Below are 17067 nucleotides of genomic sequence, written 5' to 3' on the forward strand. Positions count from 1 at the left end.
CTTTGGTAACACAGATAACATCAACACAGCACTTAGTTGACTTCTTATTATTTTCTCCCGTAAATTTCTTGTGTAAGAAATCCTAGTCCTGAGATTTAGTCTAAAAATAATTCTTAAGTCCATCATTTTTTATGTATGTACTGGATTATGAATTTAGTCCTTCCTTTTCTCTCTCTTTCTCATACTAAATATGGTTTACTTGAAGACTGCTGGAAGCAGAAAATTTGATGTTATAATAGCTGAGGATATTACTCACTTTCTAATTGTTCATCTGTGTATGAGGCAGAGGCTGCTAATTTTCCATCACAATTCTGTCCTCCCTTTCCATTGTGAAGTTGTGTTTTTAGAAATGACTTCCCAGCCAGGGACAACAGGTCTCAGAGCTCCTTTGCATCTACAAAGGACGAGTAGAGTATAAGTTAAAGTAATAGGTGTCGCTGCCAGCCTGAAACTGAGACTTGGATGAGCCTTCTCCGTGCTTCGTCCTGTCCTCTCGCAGCTGCCTGCCAGTGCCCTGGTGACCTTGGAAACCAAGTGCTAGAGAAGGCAAAAGCCTTGCCAGCTACTGGTCTCTGAGTACCTTCTTGGAGCAGAATTGATGCCCCTGTGAACAGTAATATCTAACTTAGACTGTTATGTGAGTGAGAAATAAACTTTGCTTTTCTAAGAAAGAGAAGATTTGAGACTGTTCATTAAGTTACTTTCTGTTACCATAATTAATATAGAATCATCTTTCTATGTATAGGACATTTCCCAGGTTAAACAATTTACTGGGGGACAGAGACGGTCTCCTAACTCAAAATCTGAAGAGGCCAGCTCTTCGCTTTCCTAGGCTCTCTCACACCTGGCCATGGGTCTGTAACCTACACTCTGTCTATGAGAGTCAGCCTGGACCTTGATGTGGAAGCCATGATGAGAATTAGGAACTGGGGAGAATCCATTCTGGGATGGATTCATTGCGCAGCAACACTCAGATTCCTGAAAATCTTGTGAGCTATGCAATACACATTTATTGAATTAATTCTTAAAAAACAGTCCAATCTCATTATCTTGGGTTGGAATTCAGAATCATGACCAATATTCCACAGGAGATGACTGAGACAAACCTAAAATAATGATTGACATGACAACAGTTAGATCCAAGCAGTTGGACCAGGTATGTGAAATTCATTCCTTTCTTTTTATGAGAATAATAATGTGAAGTCTGCAGAATAAGAAAAATGCATTTGAACTTGCTAATTGGAAATGCCATTAGCTTTCATTTGAAATGGTGTTTCTATCAAGAGAACCAGCCCTCAATGCATCATAATGTGCTGTGTTATTTCCTAGCAACTGAAAAAAAAACATGGATACTCTCCTATTATTTTAGACTGAATTAATTAGAAAATAGCTCTATACTCTGCATACTTTCCCAAGAATGTTACTAACGCATATTTTAGTATTATGACTTAGTGTATAAATGACTTTTTAAATCAGAGCTCAAAAATTGACATAGTACACTTTAACTATCATATGAAATAGATTTATAGTTCAAAAAATTTTATCAAAGTGATATCCAAAGTTTATTTTTGATTGGAGAAAAACATTCTCATAAATGATTATCCCTTTTACCTTTGGCATTCAGAAATTATACCTATATTCTGGGCTGTCATTTCTACCTCTTTCACCTGTCATCCCAAATTCTAATTGGAGAGCAAAGGGGATCTAAACTGAGTCACATTTCACTTTTTGCAGGGATTTTAGAAGCTCCAATTTCTTCTCAAAACATCTATATTTCATTGTGCATCACTATGAAACTGATCATTTCAGGGAGTTCCATGGTACTGTTATTAACCCATTTTACTATCTGACCTTCTATAATTCTGAACCTATATGAATAATGTACCAGGTAAATGCCACAATGGAATTTTGAAACAAATTAATTAGTAATATGCTAGAAGAAAGTACATTGTTTAATTTTACCATAATATAAACATATTAAGTGTAATCAAGGGATATTCCCTAATATTAGATATCTCAGAAGACTATCAAGAGAAAATTCTTATTTTTACATATAAGTAATTTAAGATTATATGTTATATAATGATTTTCAACTGGTTTGTCACGAGAATTTTAAAAATGTATAATACTTGACTATTTAGTCTGGGACACTGACTTCTTTTCCTGCAGATTGTCAAAATTAAAAAAATATGCCAACAGATAACATAACAATAGCCATCCAATATTAATGAACCAAAATTATATCTATTTTATTTTGTCAAATCACCAAGATATACTGGTGTGTCTCAGGATTTTAGTGGTTAATTTATGTGTGCCGTGAGATGAAAAGATAGAAAATCATTGTGCTATCCTAGAATGTGATGATCTGGCTTATACTATATATTATAATCCCTTTTTATCTTGAAAGTTAGATACCAATTTTATGGAACATAGTGATGCTGACCTCAGTTCACTTTAATTAGCAATTATAGTGAAAACAAAAATCCTAGATTAATGTGATCTGCAAAGAATTCAGAAATCTCATTTAAACGTGACTTTCATCCAGTTTTATTAAATAATTTATCAAATTCATTAGTGGCCATGTTTCAATCATGGTGGTTGCTATTATATTATATTAGCAGTGGTAAGTAATCTCACTTCTCACTTCTTTCATTTCACCTGCACATTTGTATCAGTATGGGTCCAATCAGGAGAGAAAAATCATAATATTTTGAACATGGAAAATAAGAAAAGAGCCTTTGAACAACAACAACAACAAAAAACAGAAGCAGGAAGCAAAATCCCTTTTTTCATTCATTGTCTCTCTTTTATCATTCGCTGACAAAGCTTAAAATTGTACTTCTTGGCAAAAGAAAAATTGTTAAAGTGCCCAGATTCATTTTTATAGACCAGGTTAAAAGGGCGAATTTGGAGTGTAGAGGCAATAAATCTATAACCAGCACAACATGATACTGAAAGTAGGATATAATTTATTTAAATTTTTAGTTATTGGACTCTTAACTTGGGAGTCAGATATATTTAAGAATAGTTGAAAGTGTCCTGATCTGTCTACCTGCATGCTAGTCACTTAATTCCAGTGCTACCACAAAAAGGAAAAAAGAATCAATATTTTATCTCACTGGTTCTAAGTTTCTTCAAATGTAAATTGAAAGAATTAAAATAAACTTAGTTCAACTACATTGACAACATTCATAACAGGCATAGCTGGAGGAGTGCTATCCATTTAAAATGAACAAATCATTTTATAATATAGTCACTAATAAGAAAGAAATTTCAAAGTCAAGGAGAGGCTTAGTATGTATTTTTTTAAATACCCTAATTGGTCAAATTATCTTAGTTGACTAATAAACCTGATTTTCAGTAAAGTTCTCCATAATTTCCATTGTTTCTCAATAATAGCAAAATACATTGGAAGGCATAAGTCATATGAATTATTAGAAATTTTTCCAAGGGTCATATTTCTAAACATGTTTAAGGAGAGGACTTGTTCAGCATGAAATTGTTGACCAATTCATCAGCATTTGTTGATCTGCATTGAGTCTAAGGTTTGTGGTGTGTGTGTGTGTGTGTGTGTCTGTGTGTGTGTGTAAAGTTTTGTAAATCATTTTAATTACAGTATAGATTTAATTAATATAAGTGTAAATTGATTATATTTAAAATCAGTGCACTTAGCCCTGGAGGGTGGCTCCGTGGACAGAGCGTGAGCCAGCATGCCAGAGATTGCAGGCTCAACACCCAGTCAGGGCATGTAGGAGAAGTAATCAATGAGTGTACAACCAAATGGAACAAATAAGTAACACAACGAATTGATGCTTCTCTTTCTCTTCCTCCCTCTCTCCACCTCTTACTCTTCCCCTTCTCCCCTTCTTTCTCTCTCTCTTCCCCCCCTTAGAGAAAATGTTTTTCTGACTACTGAAAATGGTAAAGTCTCTGAAACTAACAAGATTTTTGAATCTGTATTTGAATTACTTCAATCATTTAAATAAATTTAAGGACAACAGTTTTTTCTTAAATTTTTTTTAAATTATACTTTTACTTTTTAATTATAATTTCAAATGGACTGGCCATTATCAAGTATGAGGTTGAAAATCATGTTTTTGTATGATAAAAAAAATTTAAAAACCAACAATTATTTCATAGATCAACATAGTATCACTTAAAGCATAATTTCCATGAGTGCCAAATCTATTTTCTTTTAAGGTAAATAAATGTTTCTGTTAGTAGAGAAGAAAGAAAATATATAACTTCTGGACACCTGGTAAAATATTATAAGTCAGCACCCAGAAAATCCCTATGTCTACAAATTATTTCTGGAATAATATGAAAAAGAAAATTTTCTTATATTGACTTTCCTTTGTATTACTATATGCTTTTTTCATTTTCAAAAAGAAAAAAAAGTATTGTGTAAAAATTATATTTACCATTTTAACATTGTGGATAGGTGGAATGTGTCAAATGGTGTTTTGGATTTATTTTAAATACTATTTTTAATATTTTTTTGTAATTTCTCTAATTTTTAATGTAACTTTATATCTCTCTCTCCTCTTCCCATCTCCTTCTCCCTTTCCTTTCTTTCTCTCTTTCCCTTTCTCTCTCTGAAAGCTTCTCCATGGGTTGATAACAGCCGAACTCCAAACAAGATTGACCTTTATGATGTACGCAGAAGGCCATGGTAAGAATTTTAGGTAGTCATGAAAAGATGAAACAGACAAAAGGAGGGTGCATTTCTTTATTGTTGCTAACCGCTTGGGGCCCTGTCCCGGTTAGAGTGTTGTCCCAAAACAACAAGGTTGTGGGTTTGATCCCTAGTCAAGGCACACACAGGAAGCAACCAAAGAGTACACAACTGAGTGGAACAACAAATGCTTCCCGTCCTCCTTCCCTCTTCCTCCCTTCCTCTCTCTCTCTTTCTTTCTAAAAATCAATAAAAATTAAGCCTCGGTTGGATTGCTCGGTTGGTTAGGGTGTCATTCTGGAGCACGGAGTTTGCATTCGATTCTCTAGTCAGGACACATACAGGAGCAGCTGGATGTTTCTGTCTCTCTCTCTTCCTGCCTCTCTCCCTCTCAGAAAAAAAGGAGAAACTCTTTCCATTATCTGGGTGAATATTGTCTAATTATGTAAAGGGGTCCAGTATTTATTTTTAATTTTAATAAATGTATACAGTTAAAGGTAAATAAAGATGATAAGGTCATGTGGGAACAGTATGGAATATTGTTGAAATTAATTACCAAATTTATTTCCAATTGACTATGTTTTATTTTCAATTTTATATCCTAAACTCTTTCAGCTGGTAGGAATTTCTAGTGGAAGATGACCTTCAGTTTGCTTGGAGTCGAGCTCTAATTGAACATCTAGACTGAGCAGGAGGTAGTCTGTGTCTAGCAGTGAACAAACAAGAACTGACCTCAGGCTGTAGGAGCTGCCCCTAGTTATAGTTATATTGTTTAGGTTTATTTTTCCAAAAAGAAGTATTATTTGTTTCTCTCCACTAAAGCAACTCATTTCCCTAATATAAAATTCAAATAATACCAATGACTTGCAATTTTACAACACACATATTTTGAGTTTTTTAAAAAAATGTATTTAATGTGTGAATATATCTTTTTTGAATGAGTTCACATTATAGACAATATGCTGCTTTGTGACCTACCTCCTGTTTTCTTTTTTTTCTCCTATTTTTATATCAATACTTTTGAGTACCTATTTATAAGAGGCACATGTAACGTCATTTAAAAAGAATGACCATCAGGTAACTTATTTAAGAAATCCCCTATTATTGGACATTTAGATTATTTCTAACTTTTGCCAGTGTTCAGACAAATTCTAAGACATATTTGTTGATTCAAACTAAATGTATTTAAAGCTTTTAAGATACCCTATTAAACATCCCAGTAGCAATATACATGAGCACCAATCACATATAATAGTGCAAGATACAATTAATCTACATATTATGCTTGATAATATTTCTCTAAGTGTGGTGACTGTGAAGCAGTGGGTTGTTGAGTGGAGCCAAAGATGATGACCTCACATGGTTTGGGTTCAGGAACCAGTTATTTGAGGGGAAAACCTAGAATCTAGGTGCCAAGCAGAAGAGGCAGATAGCAGTCTGTCCTCTCATCTTTCCACCGAGAGGCACACACGGGCCATTTGTTAAAATGCTACACATGAACTAGATTTGCCTTCCATTGGAACATCCCAACAACCCTCCCCCTTACCTTTTTACAGAGGCACAAACTGGGTGCAAATTATAAACTCTTTTATGAACACATAGTCTTGAGTAGATACTAACTGTGCTGGACTTAGTCTGTAAATGAATTGACAAATTATCTGGCAGGAAGCAAAGTAAAAAACAATTACAGATACAGAGAAGTTAGATTTAGAGTCATAGGTAAAGAGGCATCAGAGATAAGTAGAAAATTGAGTTCAATTCAGCCCTTCCCATTGAGGAAATCTGTCCCGGGCCCTGTCACTCTGTGGCCAGGCAACGTGGCTTTTGGGACCGCTCACCTGTAATTATGTTTATCTCTTTCCAATTCCTAAACCATTTGACTGAAGCTCTCCCACAGTCTCTTTAAAATGCAAAGATTCTAAATCTGTAGGGCTGGGTCGAAATTGGAAATAAACATTCTAAATCGACTCTCATGATTCTTAGATACTATAAACTTTGATAGCCACCTCTGGAAACTCTTGGTAGTAAAATTAATGATATTTTGTTTTTAATTTCTTTATTCCTTTGTATTTCTCTCTCTCTCTTTATGTTGCTTTTTTCATGTTTCTAGATCACTTATCAATATTTTCTGTTTATTTTTTGCCTTTAAAAATATGACACAGTCTTATTATTTTTGTTGTTGTTGTTGTTATTGTTATTCTTTAGAGTGAGTTTTAAAACCTGTGATCAACAAATTGAAGTTCAGGGTAAATTACTTTTTCAGGAAAATGTCCTTTAGAAGTTGAGTTCTTTGGTTCTTAATATTAAAGCACATCTATCTTTTTTTATAATATTTGAAAAACATAATTGAAGCATTATACCCTGATATCTCTACTATTAAGATAAATATAGCTTTTTAAAAAATTGACAATGCAAAATTATAAATGAAAGAGCAGAGCATTGTAGACTGAGCTAGAATGGAAATAGTTCTGTTTGGAAAACACCTTATCTCAGACATCAGTAAATATCAGGTTAACAAATATCAACGTTTGACATTTTGCAAGAGAAAAAAACATTTATTTTGTATTTGTTTCAGGTACATTCAAGGAGCTGCATCTCCTAAAGACATGCTTATTCTGGTTGATGTGTGAGTAGTTAAATATTATACCTTTATTTATATAGTGAGAACATAGCATGGATTCATAGATAAAAGTAATATGTTAGAACCAAAAAGAATTGACACATTAGGGAAAAAGAACAAAGAGTAATTTTGATTACTTTTGTATCTAGACAAAGAAGTCATATTAAGACAGTAACAACAAAAAAAAAACTTATTGAAAATGAGAAAAATCTATGTCAGGTTTAAAAATTATGGCATGGCATGGTACTAGAGTCTGAGCTTTTTGAAAAATTATTTGCTTCTAGTTTTGGGTTTGTATTTAAAATAACAAAGTACAAGGTTTGTAAAACTCAGCAGTTTCTGCTACCAAAAAATAAAAATAAGAAAAAATAAAGCCATTTAGTTGGCACCTATTCATTAAAGATTCAAATAACTTTGAGGGTTTTGTCCCCAACACAGATAAAGGTTAAATGTGTTAAATGTTAACACTGAGAAATGGTAATATATAAGAAAAAATTTCAGAAGTTTTCATATTGGTCATTTTCTGTGTTTCCTTGCTTCAGGTTAAGGTGTGTGTGTGTGTGTGTAATCCTCTAATAAAGTTAAAGATGAAATAGATAGAAATGAATAGAAAATAATATATCCTGCTATAGAGATTTTGTTTTTAGGAGTAATAAAAACAAAGTATAAAATACTTTGATTATTTTCCCTGAGAAAATAAAGCTATATCTTTATATATTCTTTGCCACATTGCAACAAACAAAATTTAATGTTTTGTAGGCAATTAAATCCATATTACAAACAAACATCAACATTTGAAAATTTCTTCATTTTTACCTAAACTGAACAAATTATAACCTTATAACTATCCTAAGAAGAGAAGATAAATAAATTAGACAAATGTAACTTAAGTGTTAATTTGATTTCATTTGTTAAAATGCACTTAAACTACATATCATTTTAATTAAATTATTGTGGAGTATATCATACATGAATCCTTGATATTCTCCTTAAGTAGAAATCTAAATGGTAGTGTAATATGTTATAAACCTATGAGATATATGATCATTTCCAGAAATAATTTTTCACATTAAAATCTTTGTAAACCCAAATATATATCCCTAAATTGAAAATATAATAACATTAAAATATCATTTTAAAAGTTATTTCAACATAAATATGTTGAGTCTCATCACATATACAATGTCATAATATAGATTCCAAGATAGTTAAGATGTGATCCCTGCTCTCAGAGATAATTCAAATGTACTAGTGAAACTAAGCCATTTTCTCAAATAACTAAAATAACATCAAAGGTGATAGACCTAAGATAAGACATAGCATTGAAGGAGTCCATAGGAAAGGAATAGCACTTTAATTTACAGTGTCAGACAAGACATCATGAAGAAGCTAAAATTAGAATTAAATTGGCCAGCACGGGAGGAGAGTGGAGAGAGAGGAAGTTGCAGTGGAAGAGCTGACAGAGGCAGTGGCTCTGGAAAGAACACCTGGAGTCACTGGCTAGAGGAGGCAGGAGAAGGATGCAGGATTATGACAGCTGTTGAACGGAGGCTATTTAGTAGGTGACTCTGAGGTGTTCATAGTATTGTCTTAAGGTATGTTTCCAGAGTTTCTTCCTGTTAGCATGGGGAGGAGAAGTGACTAAGAGCTGGGCATAGTGGCTGACACTTAGTTCAGGATCCTCAGGTAATGAGGATCTGAGCCAGAGTGGAGAGATGGAGAGAGGAGGCCGCTGTCTTGGGAACAGTGCGTATGGAATGAATGCAGGAGATTGTCTAAAAGGGTAGGAAGGATGGGAGGGAGAAGGGAATTGGATGACTAAGACCTACCTTGGTTAGTACCAAGAACATAAAATATGTTTGGGAATAATTTGTCATTTTGGACATTGAGCCTGTAGTTGTTTAATAAGCAGCAAAGTGTAAAACTGGAGAAAAGCTGGGAGCCAGAGATGTAGAGTTGGGAGTAAGTTGTCTAGAAATGAGCACCACAAATCAATGAGGTCTTTGTTACGGGTTATAGAATATATAGAGTGGAAACAAATGAAGATCAAACCCCAGAAAATATCTATTTTAAGACATAAAACAAGGCATTTTTGTCCACACACAAAAAATCTGTTTATTATTATCATAATTGTTATGCCAGTGCATAACTATTGATTTAATTAAGCAAAGCAATGTGTTCCCTCGGGCAATGACTTAATCTGTTAACCTAAACAGGTTATAAGCCCTCACTTCTGTCTTGGCTAACTAGGCTGGTTTTCAGTATAAAGGATGGCAAAAGTAGGTTTACACTTGTGAGTACATGAAACACAGATTATTTTTGTATTATCACTTATTAATTATTGTATCATTTTCTATACAAATAACTATAAACCTACTTTTGCCCCACACTGTATGTGTCCTGAATAAGTGGACATGCCCTGAGTATCCATATTTTCTTAAAATTGTCATTTGACTTTTAATTTTTATAGTTTTATTTAGAAATTATATACATTCTGATACTGGTATGAAAGAATGGCAATATTGCTTTTTTCTACTCTATTAAAAATATGACTTTTTCTACTACTGATTAGGCCTAGAGCTATTGCAGAAATTGCCTTTACTCAGAGTGTTTGATTTTGATTAAACAGTAACATCATGGACCCATTTCTTTCTTTCTTTCTTTCTTTCTTTCTTTCTTTCTTTCTTTCTTTCTTTCTTTCTTTCTTTCTTTCTTTCTCCTTCCTTTCTCCTTCCTTCTTTCCTTCCTTCCTTCCTTCCTTCCTTCCTTCCTTCCTTCCTTCCTTCCTTCCTTCCTTCCTTCCTTCCTCCCTCCCTCCCTCCCTCTCTCTCTCTCTCTTTCTCCCTTTCCTTTCCTTTCCTTTCCTTTCCTTTCCTTTCCTTTCCTTTCCTTTCCTTTCCTTTCCTTTCCTTTCTTCTTCTTTCTTTTTTATAGGAGTGGGAGTGTTAGTGGATTGACACTTAAATTGATCCGAACATCGGTCTCAGAAATGTTGGAAACCCTCTCAGATGATGATTTTGTGAATGTAGCTTCGGTAAGTATGAGATGACTGCATTGTTGGTGAATTAAATCTAAAATTTTTATCTCCTTTGACTTTAAATACTCCATAGTGTTTTATCTTTGATAGGCTGAGATATTTCTGATCTATTTTAAGATGGTATCATTGAGCTGTTTCTGTTTGTTACTGATTCTCCTATATTTCCACACCAAGATCCTTTTTGAATGTTTAAGGCTTTACCCATAATTAGAGTAATAAATACAAAAGAGAAACATTATCCATCCTTCACTCAGAAAAGCTTAAACAGGTGACATGAATACCATTGTTGTACTCATGAATACCATTGTTTCTACTAATAAAATTTTTCTTTTCAATTTAACAGGAGAACCAAGAGCTATTTGAATGTGTTTCTTTTAAAGTTTCATTTCCCAGAACCATCTTAGACTTTCATACTCACAGAGTGTACTGAACTCTGAAACAAATGAAACAACAAAATGAGTGTTACTGTGTCTCATTCTAATTCATAGAATTTAGGCAGAAAATACCATGGTTGTTTACTGATGGGTATGATTTCACATTTGAAGTGGATTTATTCACAGAGCTGAAGGGGAGGGATGAGGAACTGTGATGAAGTCGCTCTGTATTCAACAGAGGAGAGTGGCTCTGTCTCTGAAAGCAGCAGCAGGAAGTTACAGCAGGTGGGCTGCGTGGGTTCTCTCCCTTCACCGAGAGGGCACCCAAGAGGCAAAAGGCAGGGAGGAGAATGGGGCATAATCTTTTGTCAGCCAGCGCTCCAGGTAACTAGGTTAGTGATATTTACTGAGAGGAAAAGGATTATTCCTAAAATGCTTTTAGCATGTTATCCCTGGCTTAGGGTAACTATGGTCAATAGAACCCAGGATCAATGAAGCAAGATTCCCTGAAAAATATGTGTAGGCGATATAACTCTCTGGTTAATAAATTGGAGGTGTTTCATAGTTTAAATAGTCTCGCTATACGGGGAACCCTGCAAAACTCTTTTTGAGGCCTCTGTTCAACTGGGTCAGGATGGGGGATGTCTCCAACACAGTAAGGAGGAACCTGTTCTATGTTTCCTAGAGCTTCCATAACTTCAAAGACTGGATAGCTTAAACTACAGGTGGTAACTTTCTCATAGTTCTGGAAGTCAGAAGTCCAAGTTCAAGATGCCATCATGGTCACTGTTTCCTGAGTCCCCTTTCCTTGCCTGCATTGCCACCTGCTTCCTCCTCACATAGTCATTGCTCTGTGCATACAGACCTGTGGTGTTTCTTCCTATTCCGCAAAGGACACCAGTCATACTGGATGATGTCCCTAACCTACCTCAGCTTGACTTAGTCACCTATTTGAAGACCTTATTTTCAGATACTGTCACATCTGAGATACAGGGGTTGGGGCTTCAACATATAAATTTCAGGGTGACACAATTCAGCCCATTACTCTTGGGAGCCATTCTGCACGTCCAGATCCTTTATCGCTTCTTCTGAACTTTTATAAATCCTTAGCTTGTTTGTGTTCTTGATATTATTTAGTAGAACTTGATACTACATAAGATCTGATTCATGTCAGTCTCATTTTACATTCTGACCCTGTGTATTAGCCCACCAGTTACTCAACTAAATGCAGTTTTTTTTTGTTTTTTTTTATATTTTATTTATTGATTTTTAGAGAGAGGGGAGAGAGAAAGAGAGAGAGAGAGAAGGGGGAGGAGCAGGAAGCATCAACTCCCATATGTGCCTTGACCAGGCAAGCCTAAGGTTTCCAACTGTCAATCTCAGTGTTCCAGGTTGACGCTTTATCCCACTGCACCACCACAGGTCAGGCAACTAAATGCAGTTCTTAACCTCTAAGTGAAACGATCAGAAAAGGCAGTCATTTAGTTTCTTTTTGTATTTTTCTGAGGTTGGAAACAGGGAGGCAGTCAGATTCCCGCATGCGCCCGACTGGGATCCACCAGGCACACCCACCAGAGGGCGATGCTCTACCCATCTGGGGCGTCGCTCCACTGCAACCAGAGCCATTCTAGCGCCTGAGGCAGAGGCCACAGAGCCATCCTCAGCGCCCGGGCCAACTTTGTTCCAATGGAGCTTTGGCTGCGGGAGAGGAAGAAAGAGACAGAGAGGAAGGAGAGGGGGAGGGGTAGAGAAGCAGATGTTTTAGTGAAGAACAGAATGAAAGACAGACAGACTGACATGGGCAGACAGACAGGAAGGGAGAGAGATGAGAAGCATCAAGTCTTTATTGCGACACCTTAGTTGATCATGGAGTGCTTTCTCATATGTGTCTTGATGGGGGTGTGTGTGGCAGGCCCTAGCTGAGCCAGTAACAGCTTGCTTAAGCCAGCGACCTTGGGCTCAAGCCAATGACCTTGGGCTTCAAGTCAGCGACCATGGGGTCATGTTTATGATCCCATGCTCAAACTGGTGACCCTGCACTCAAGCTGGATGACCCTGTGCTCAAGCTGGCAACCTTGGGGTTTCAAACCTGGGGTCCTCAGCATCCCAGGTCAACACTGTATCCACTGCCCCACCACCTGGTCAGGCCATTATTTAGTTTCATTTGTACATAAACATATTGTTTATTATTACAAAATAACTGTAATGGTTGCTAACAAAAAATGATCTGTGACATAGCAAAATAGTCATAAAAACATTAAATTCGGTACAGATTTTGCATTTCCAATGAAATGTATATAAAACAAGCAGATATTTATATAGTTAATTTCTTAATCTGGCTTCTTCCTGATCCTCACTGATGAATTTAAGTAGAAGTGGGATAATTTAGTTGGGACATGATCCCAGGCAATGCTATCAGCTAAAAGAGTGGGGAAGGGAGGTCAGGGAAAATGAAAGGAAGTCAGTTAAAGGCTCTTAATTCATTGTAAAGGAACATAATCCTACTGAGAAATTTTTGAAGTGGTATAGAATATAAACTTTAGAGTTATTCCACATAAAGACCAAAGGAGCGCCTGGTCAGGCGGTGGCGCAGTGACTAGAGCGTCGGACTGGGATGCGGAGGACCCAGGTTCGAGACCCTGAGGTCACCGGCTTGAGCGCGGGCTCATCTGGTTTGAGAAAAAAAAAAAGCTCACCAGCTTGAGCCCAAGGTCGCTGGCTCAAGCAAGGGGTCACTCGGTCTGCTGAAGGCCTGCAGTGAAGGCACATATGAGAAAGCAATCAATGAACAACTAAGGTGTTGCAACGTGCAATGAAAAACTAATGATTGATGCTTCTCACCTCTCCGTTCCATTCCTGTCTGTCCCTATCTATCCCTCTCTCTGACTTTCTCTCTGTCTCTGTAAAGAAAAAAAAAAAAAGTCCAAAGGAGCTATGGGTTTAAGTACCAGTCTTGCCCTTCTGTGATCAGAGCAGACTGGCCACAACAGGGAGAACTGAAACAAAACTTTGCAGGTGATAGGAGTCAGAAACCCGGCCAGTGGCCACTGCATCCATTCACTGATTCTTAAAGATGGCAAATACCAAAAAAAAAGGGGGGGCAACAGTTCACAGTTAAAATTAAACATAAAACATCATCAGAAAGTTGGAATTCTAGAGTTAGAACCAATCCCATACTTTGCATTTCTCTTTTCTCTCCTCTAATACCCTTCCTAGTTTCTTCACACCCTTGGCAAAACCTTGTGCTGCTAGTTTTCTTGGCGAGATGACCCAAGCCTCTATCCCAGAGGCCTGTGAATCTACGGTTTCTATGTCCATTCAGCAGTGGTTCCTACCATTGCCCAGTCACAGTTGTTACCCAGCTGGGAAGTGCTGTATGAATCCCCAAGTCTTATGCATAATTCTCCCTTCCCACATTATGTAGCAGCAGCCCTCATGGTAATTTCCTTGTCATCTGAAGTGCTACTAGTAGAATAGCTTCTTTTATTTTTTTTCTTGCATGTTGATCTACTTGCATGAGAAGCCCCAAATGATCAGATAGTAGCTATAGATTTAAGTTTAGTGAAATTCTTTTTTTTTAATTAATTAATTTATTTATTCATTTTAGAGATGAGAGAGAGAGACAGAGAGAGAGAGAGAGAGAGAGAGGAGAGATAGAGAGAGAGAAGGGTGGGAGGAGCTAGAAGCATCAACTCCCATTTGTGCCTTGACCAGGCAAGCCCAGGGTTTTGAACCGGTGACCTCAGCATTTCCAGGTCGATGCTTTATCCACTGCGCCACCACAGGTCAGGCAAGTGAAATTCTTTTTTTTTTTTTTCATTTTTCTGAAGCTGGAAACAGGGAGAGACAGTCAGACAGACTCCCGCATGCGCCCGACCGGGATCCACCCGGCACGCCCACCAGGGGCGACGCTCTGCCCACCAGGGGGCGATGCTCTGCCCATCCTGGGTGTCGCCATATTGCGACCAGAGCCACTCTAGCGCCTGGGGCAGAGGCCACAGAGCCATCCCCAGCGCCCGGGCCATCCTTGCTCCAATGGAGCCCTGGCTGCGGGAGGGGAAGAGAGACAGAGAGGAAAGCACGGCGGAGGGGTGGAGAAGCAAATGGGCGCTTCTCCTGTGTGCCCTGGCCAGGAATCGAACCCGGGTCCTCCGCACGCTAGGCCGACGCTCTACCGCTGAGCCAACCGGCCAGGGCCGCAAGTGAAATTCTTACTGTGACCCTTCTAAGGGCACTATGTCGTCTCACACCCACATACATGCTCTTGGAAAGAACATACAACAGAGTAAATTTGCAGTGATAGGAAATACACATTTTACAGTGGATCACTTTGAGTTATGGTGAGAGGGGACATTCCTACTTCCTTTCTTTGTTCCACAATCCTGCATTCTGCCTTTTGGTGGCAGACCCAGTGTGGGGAAGGAAAACCTGATTTGTAGTATTTGCTAATTTTCATAATATAAATATTTCTATCATGGCCAATTTCAGGTTACCTATGTGAGGTCAACTGGCTTAAAAATTCCTGAACTTTTAACTATTGTTTTTTGTTTTTGTTTTATGAACAAATGAAAGCTGGCACCAGCACATTAATGGGCACAGCACCATGGTTCAAAGTACATATTGTATCTTGAAGCATAACATTCCAACTCAAAGCTTGTCATCTCCAAGCTGAAGCCTTAATTACACATTTAAGAGCCTGTCCTGATATATTATCAGGCTGGCAACTTCTAATGATGTAGTACGTAATAGACCCAGTGGATCCTGCGGTCATGTGTTTATTATTGGACCTCATTTGCCATAAAATAGGTGTCTGTTTTGAGGAGATGTTATATAGGATTCCATGCTGATATCCCATGATGATAAGTCAAGCAGTATGATGAACCCAGAGGAATGAGGCATTATGAACAGGAAAGGTAACTCATAACTGGAATATGTATCAATAACAGGAAAATCAAAATTTATTCCACCTCCCTCCAGAGGGGTAAAATCAAGTATAATCTATTTGATATCAAGCTGCTGGTTTTCTCTTTGAAAAGTGATACTATATTGAAGACTCAACATTGGTTGGTCATTCACCAGTGGCAATAGTCATATCATACTTGGTGAAAAGGAGCCCATGCTTTTAAGCCCATGCTTTCCTCTATCTGGTACAAAGTTGCTTCATTTATGGGCTCATTTTGCAAGTACTGTAGTTGCCACATCCAAAGGTTGGATGACCTCCAATGAACAAACATCTTATCCACCCAATTGTTCAGTACCTCCTCTGTAATGAATGCTCTCTAGTGGTCACTGATGTGAGACAAAGATTTTCATATGACCACTTTTATAGGTACTTTGTCAAGTGTTTTCTCCAGAACTATTTGTTTGGGGAAGGTATTCCAATCTTGCATCATTAGAGGCATTGACAAACCAGCGAGTCATTTGCCACTGTGCAGGTATTTCCTTATCTCAGAGTACGTCTTCCTCCACTCCAGGTTGGGGACCGGGTATAATGTGCCTCAGGATTTCTTGACATCCATTCTCTGGCATGTTCTCTCAGTATCTGCTGGTTCATATTAGGCAGATCTTGCATCTCTTTGTTGAATATTTATTCTCTTTTTGTTTCCCTAGAGCAGGGACTACTTTTTCAGTTGGATCATGTTGAGACCTGACTTATTTGTTACCTAGAGCCATGGAGGGGAAAGGGGGTAAGATCTTGAGGAGAGCAAACATCATATTTTATGATATTTAGCAATGGAGAAAATACTACCGCTAAGGGAAGGAATTACTTCTGCCTATCAAGAGGAAGTTCAGTGTTCTCAATTGCATCCTCCCACATGTCCTCATTCTTATTTTAGGGCCCTATTCTTTACTAGTCAGTGCCCTGACTTTTATGTAGAAACCTGAAAAGGCTGTGAGTGCATCCTCTTTTATAATTATATGACTCTCCAAAGCAAAGTTTGTTCTATTTCTAGCACACACTTTCTCTTTATTAAGTACCATAGAAATCTTCTGGCTTTTATACTTAACCCTTAGTTGATACTTTGCTGACCACAGATTGTCTTTTTTAAATGAATTGAACAGCAACCAACCAATTCATAGCCCTTAAGATTATTATATTTCTCAGATGCTAGGCACCTCCTCTTCAGTCTATATTGTGTTCCAATCACCACAGGTGAAAATCATAGCTATTGTGATGCTACAGCCTCAGAAGGGTGTTCTTAACTCCAGTTATGACTGAGAAAGTTACCGGTGGAGTCTTTGTTACCCTATGGCTGGTGAATGATTTTATTCTAGAATCCCATCTTGAGGATCTGCTTTGACTTAGGTTGGTTTCCTCAGACATAGTCCTTGAGACAAAAATTCAAATACACATTGTTTA

The 17067-nt window shown here is 37.3% G+C and overlaps 1 protein-coding gene across 11 annotated transcripts in view; it reads left to right on the forward strand.

Moving 5' to 3' along the window:
* The window catches only part of CACNA2D1 (calcium voltage-gated channel auxiliary subunit alpha2delta 1), a 591296-nt gene that overhangs the window by 432898 nt on the left and 141331 nt on the right, over window positions 1-17067 (forward strand). For all 11 annotated transcript variants that reach the window (XM_066238152.1, XM_066238142.1, XM_066238148.1 and 8 more), the window contains exons 8-10: window positions 4603-4672; window positions 7251-7301; window positions 10230-10329. In XM_066238152.1, the coding sequence (XP_066094249.1) occupies window positions 4603-4672; window positions 7251-7301; window positions 10230-10329 (221 nt within the window). The remainder of the gene's footprint in view (window positions 1-4602; window positions 4673-7250; window positions 7302-10229; window positions 10330-17067) is intronic.

Source organism: Saccopteryx bilineata, chromosome 7 (assembly GCF_036850765.1).
Source record: "Saccopteryx bilineata isolate mSacBil1 chromosome 7, mSacBil1_pri_phased_curated, whole genome shotgun sequence".
In the NCBI taxonomy this organism is placed as follows: Eukaryota; Metazoa; Chordata; class Mammalia; order Chiroptera; family Emballonuridae; genus Saccopteryx; species Saccopteryx bilineata.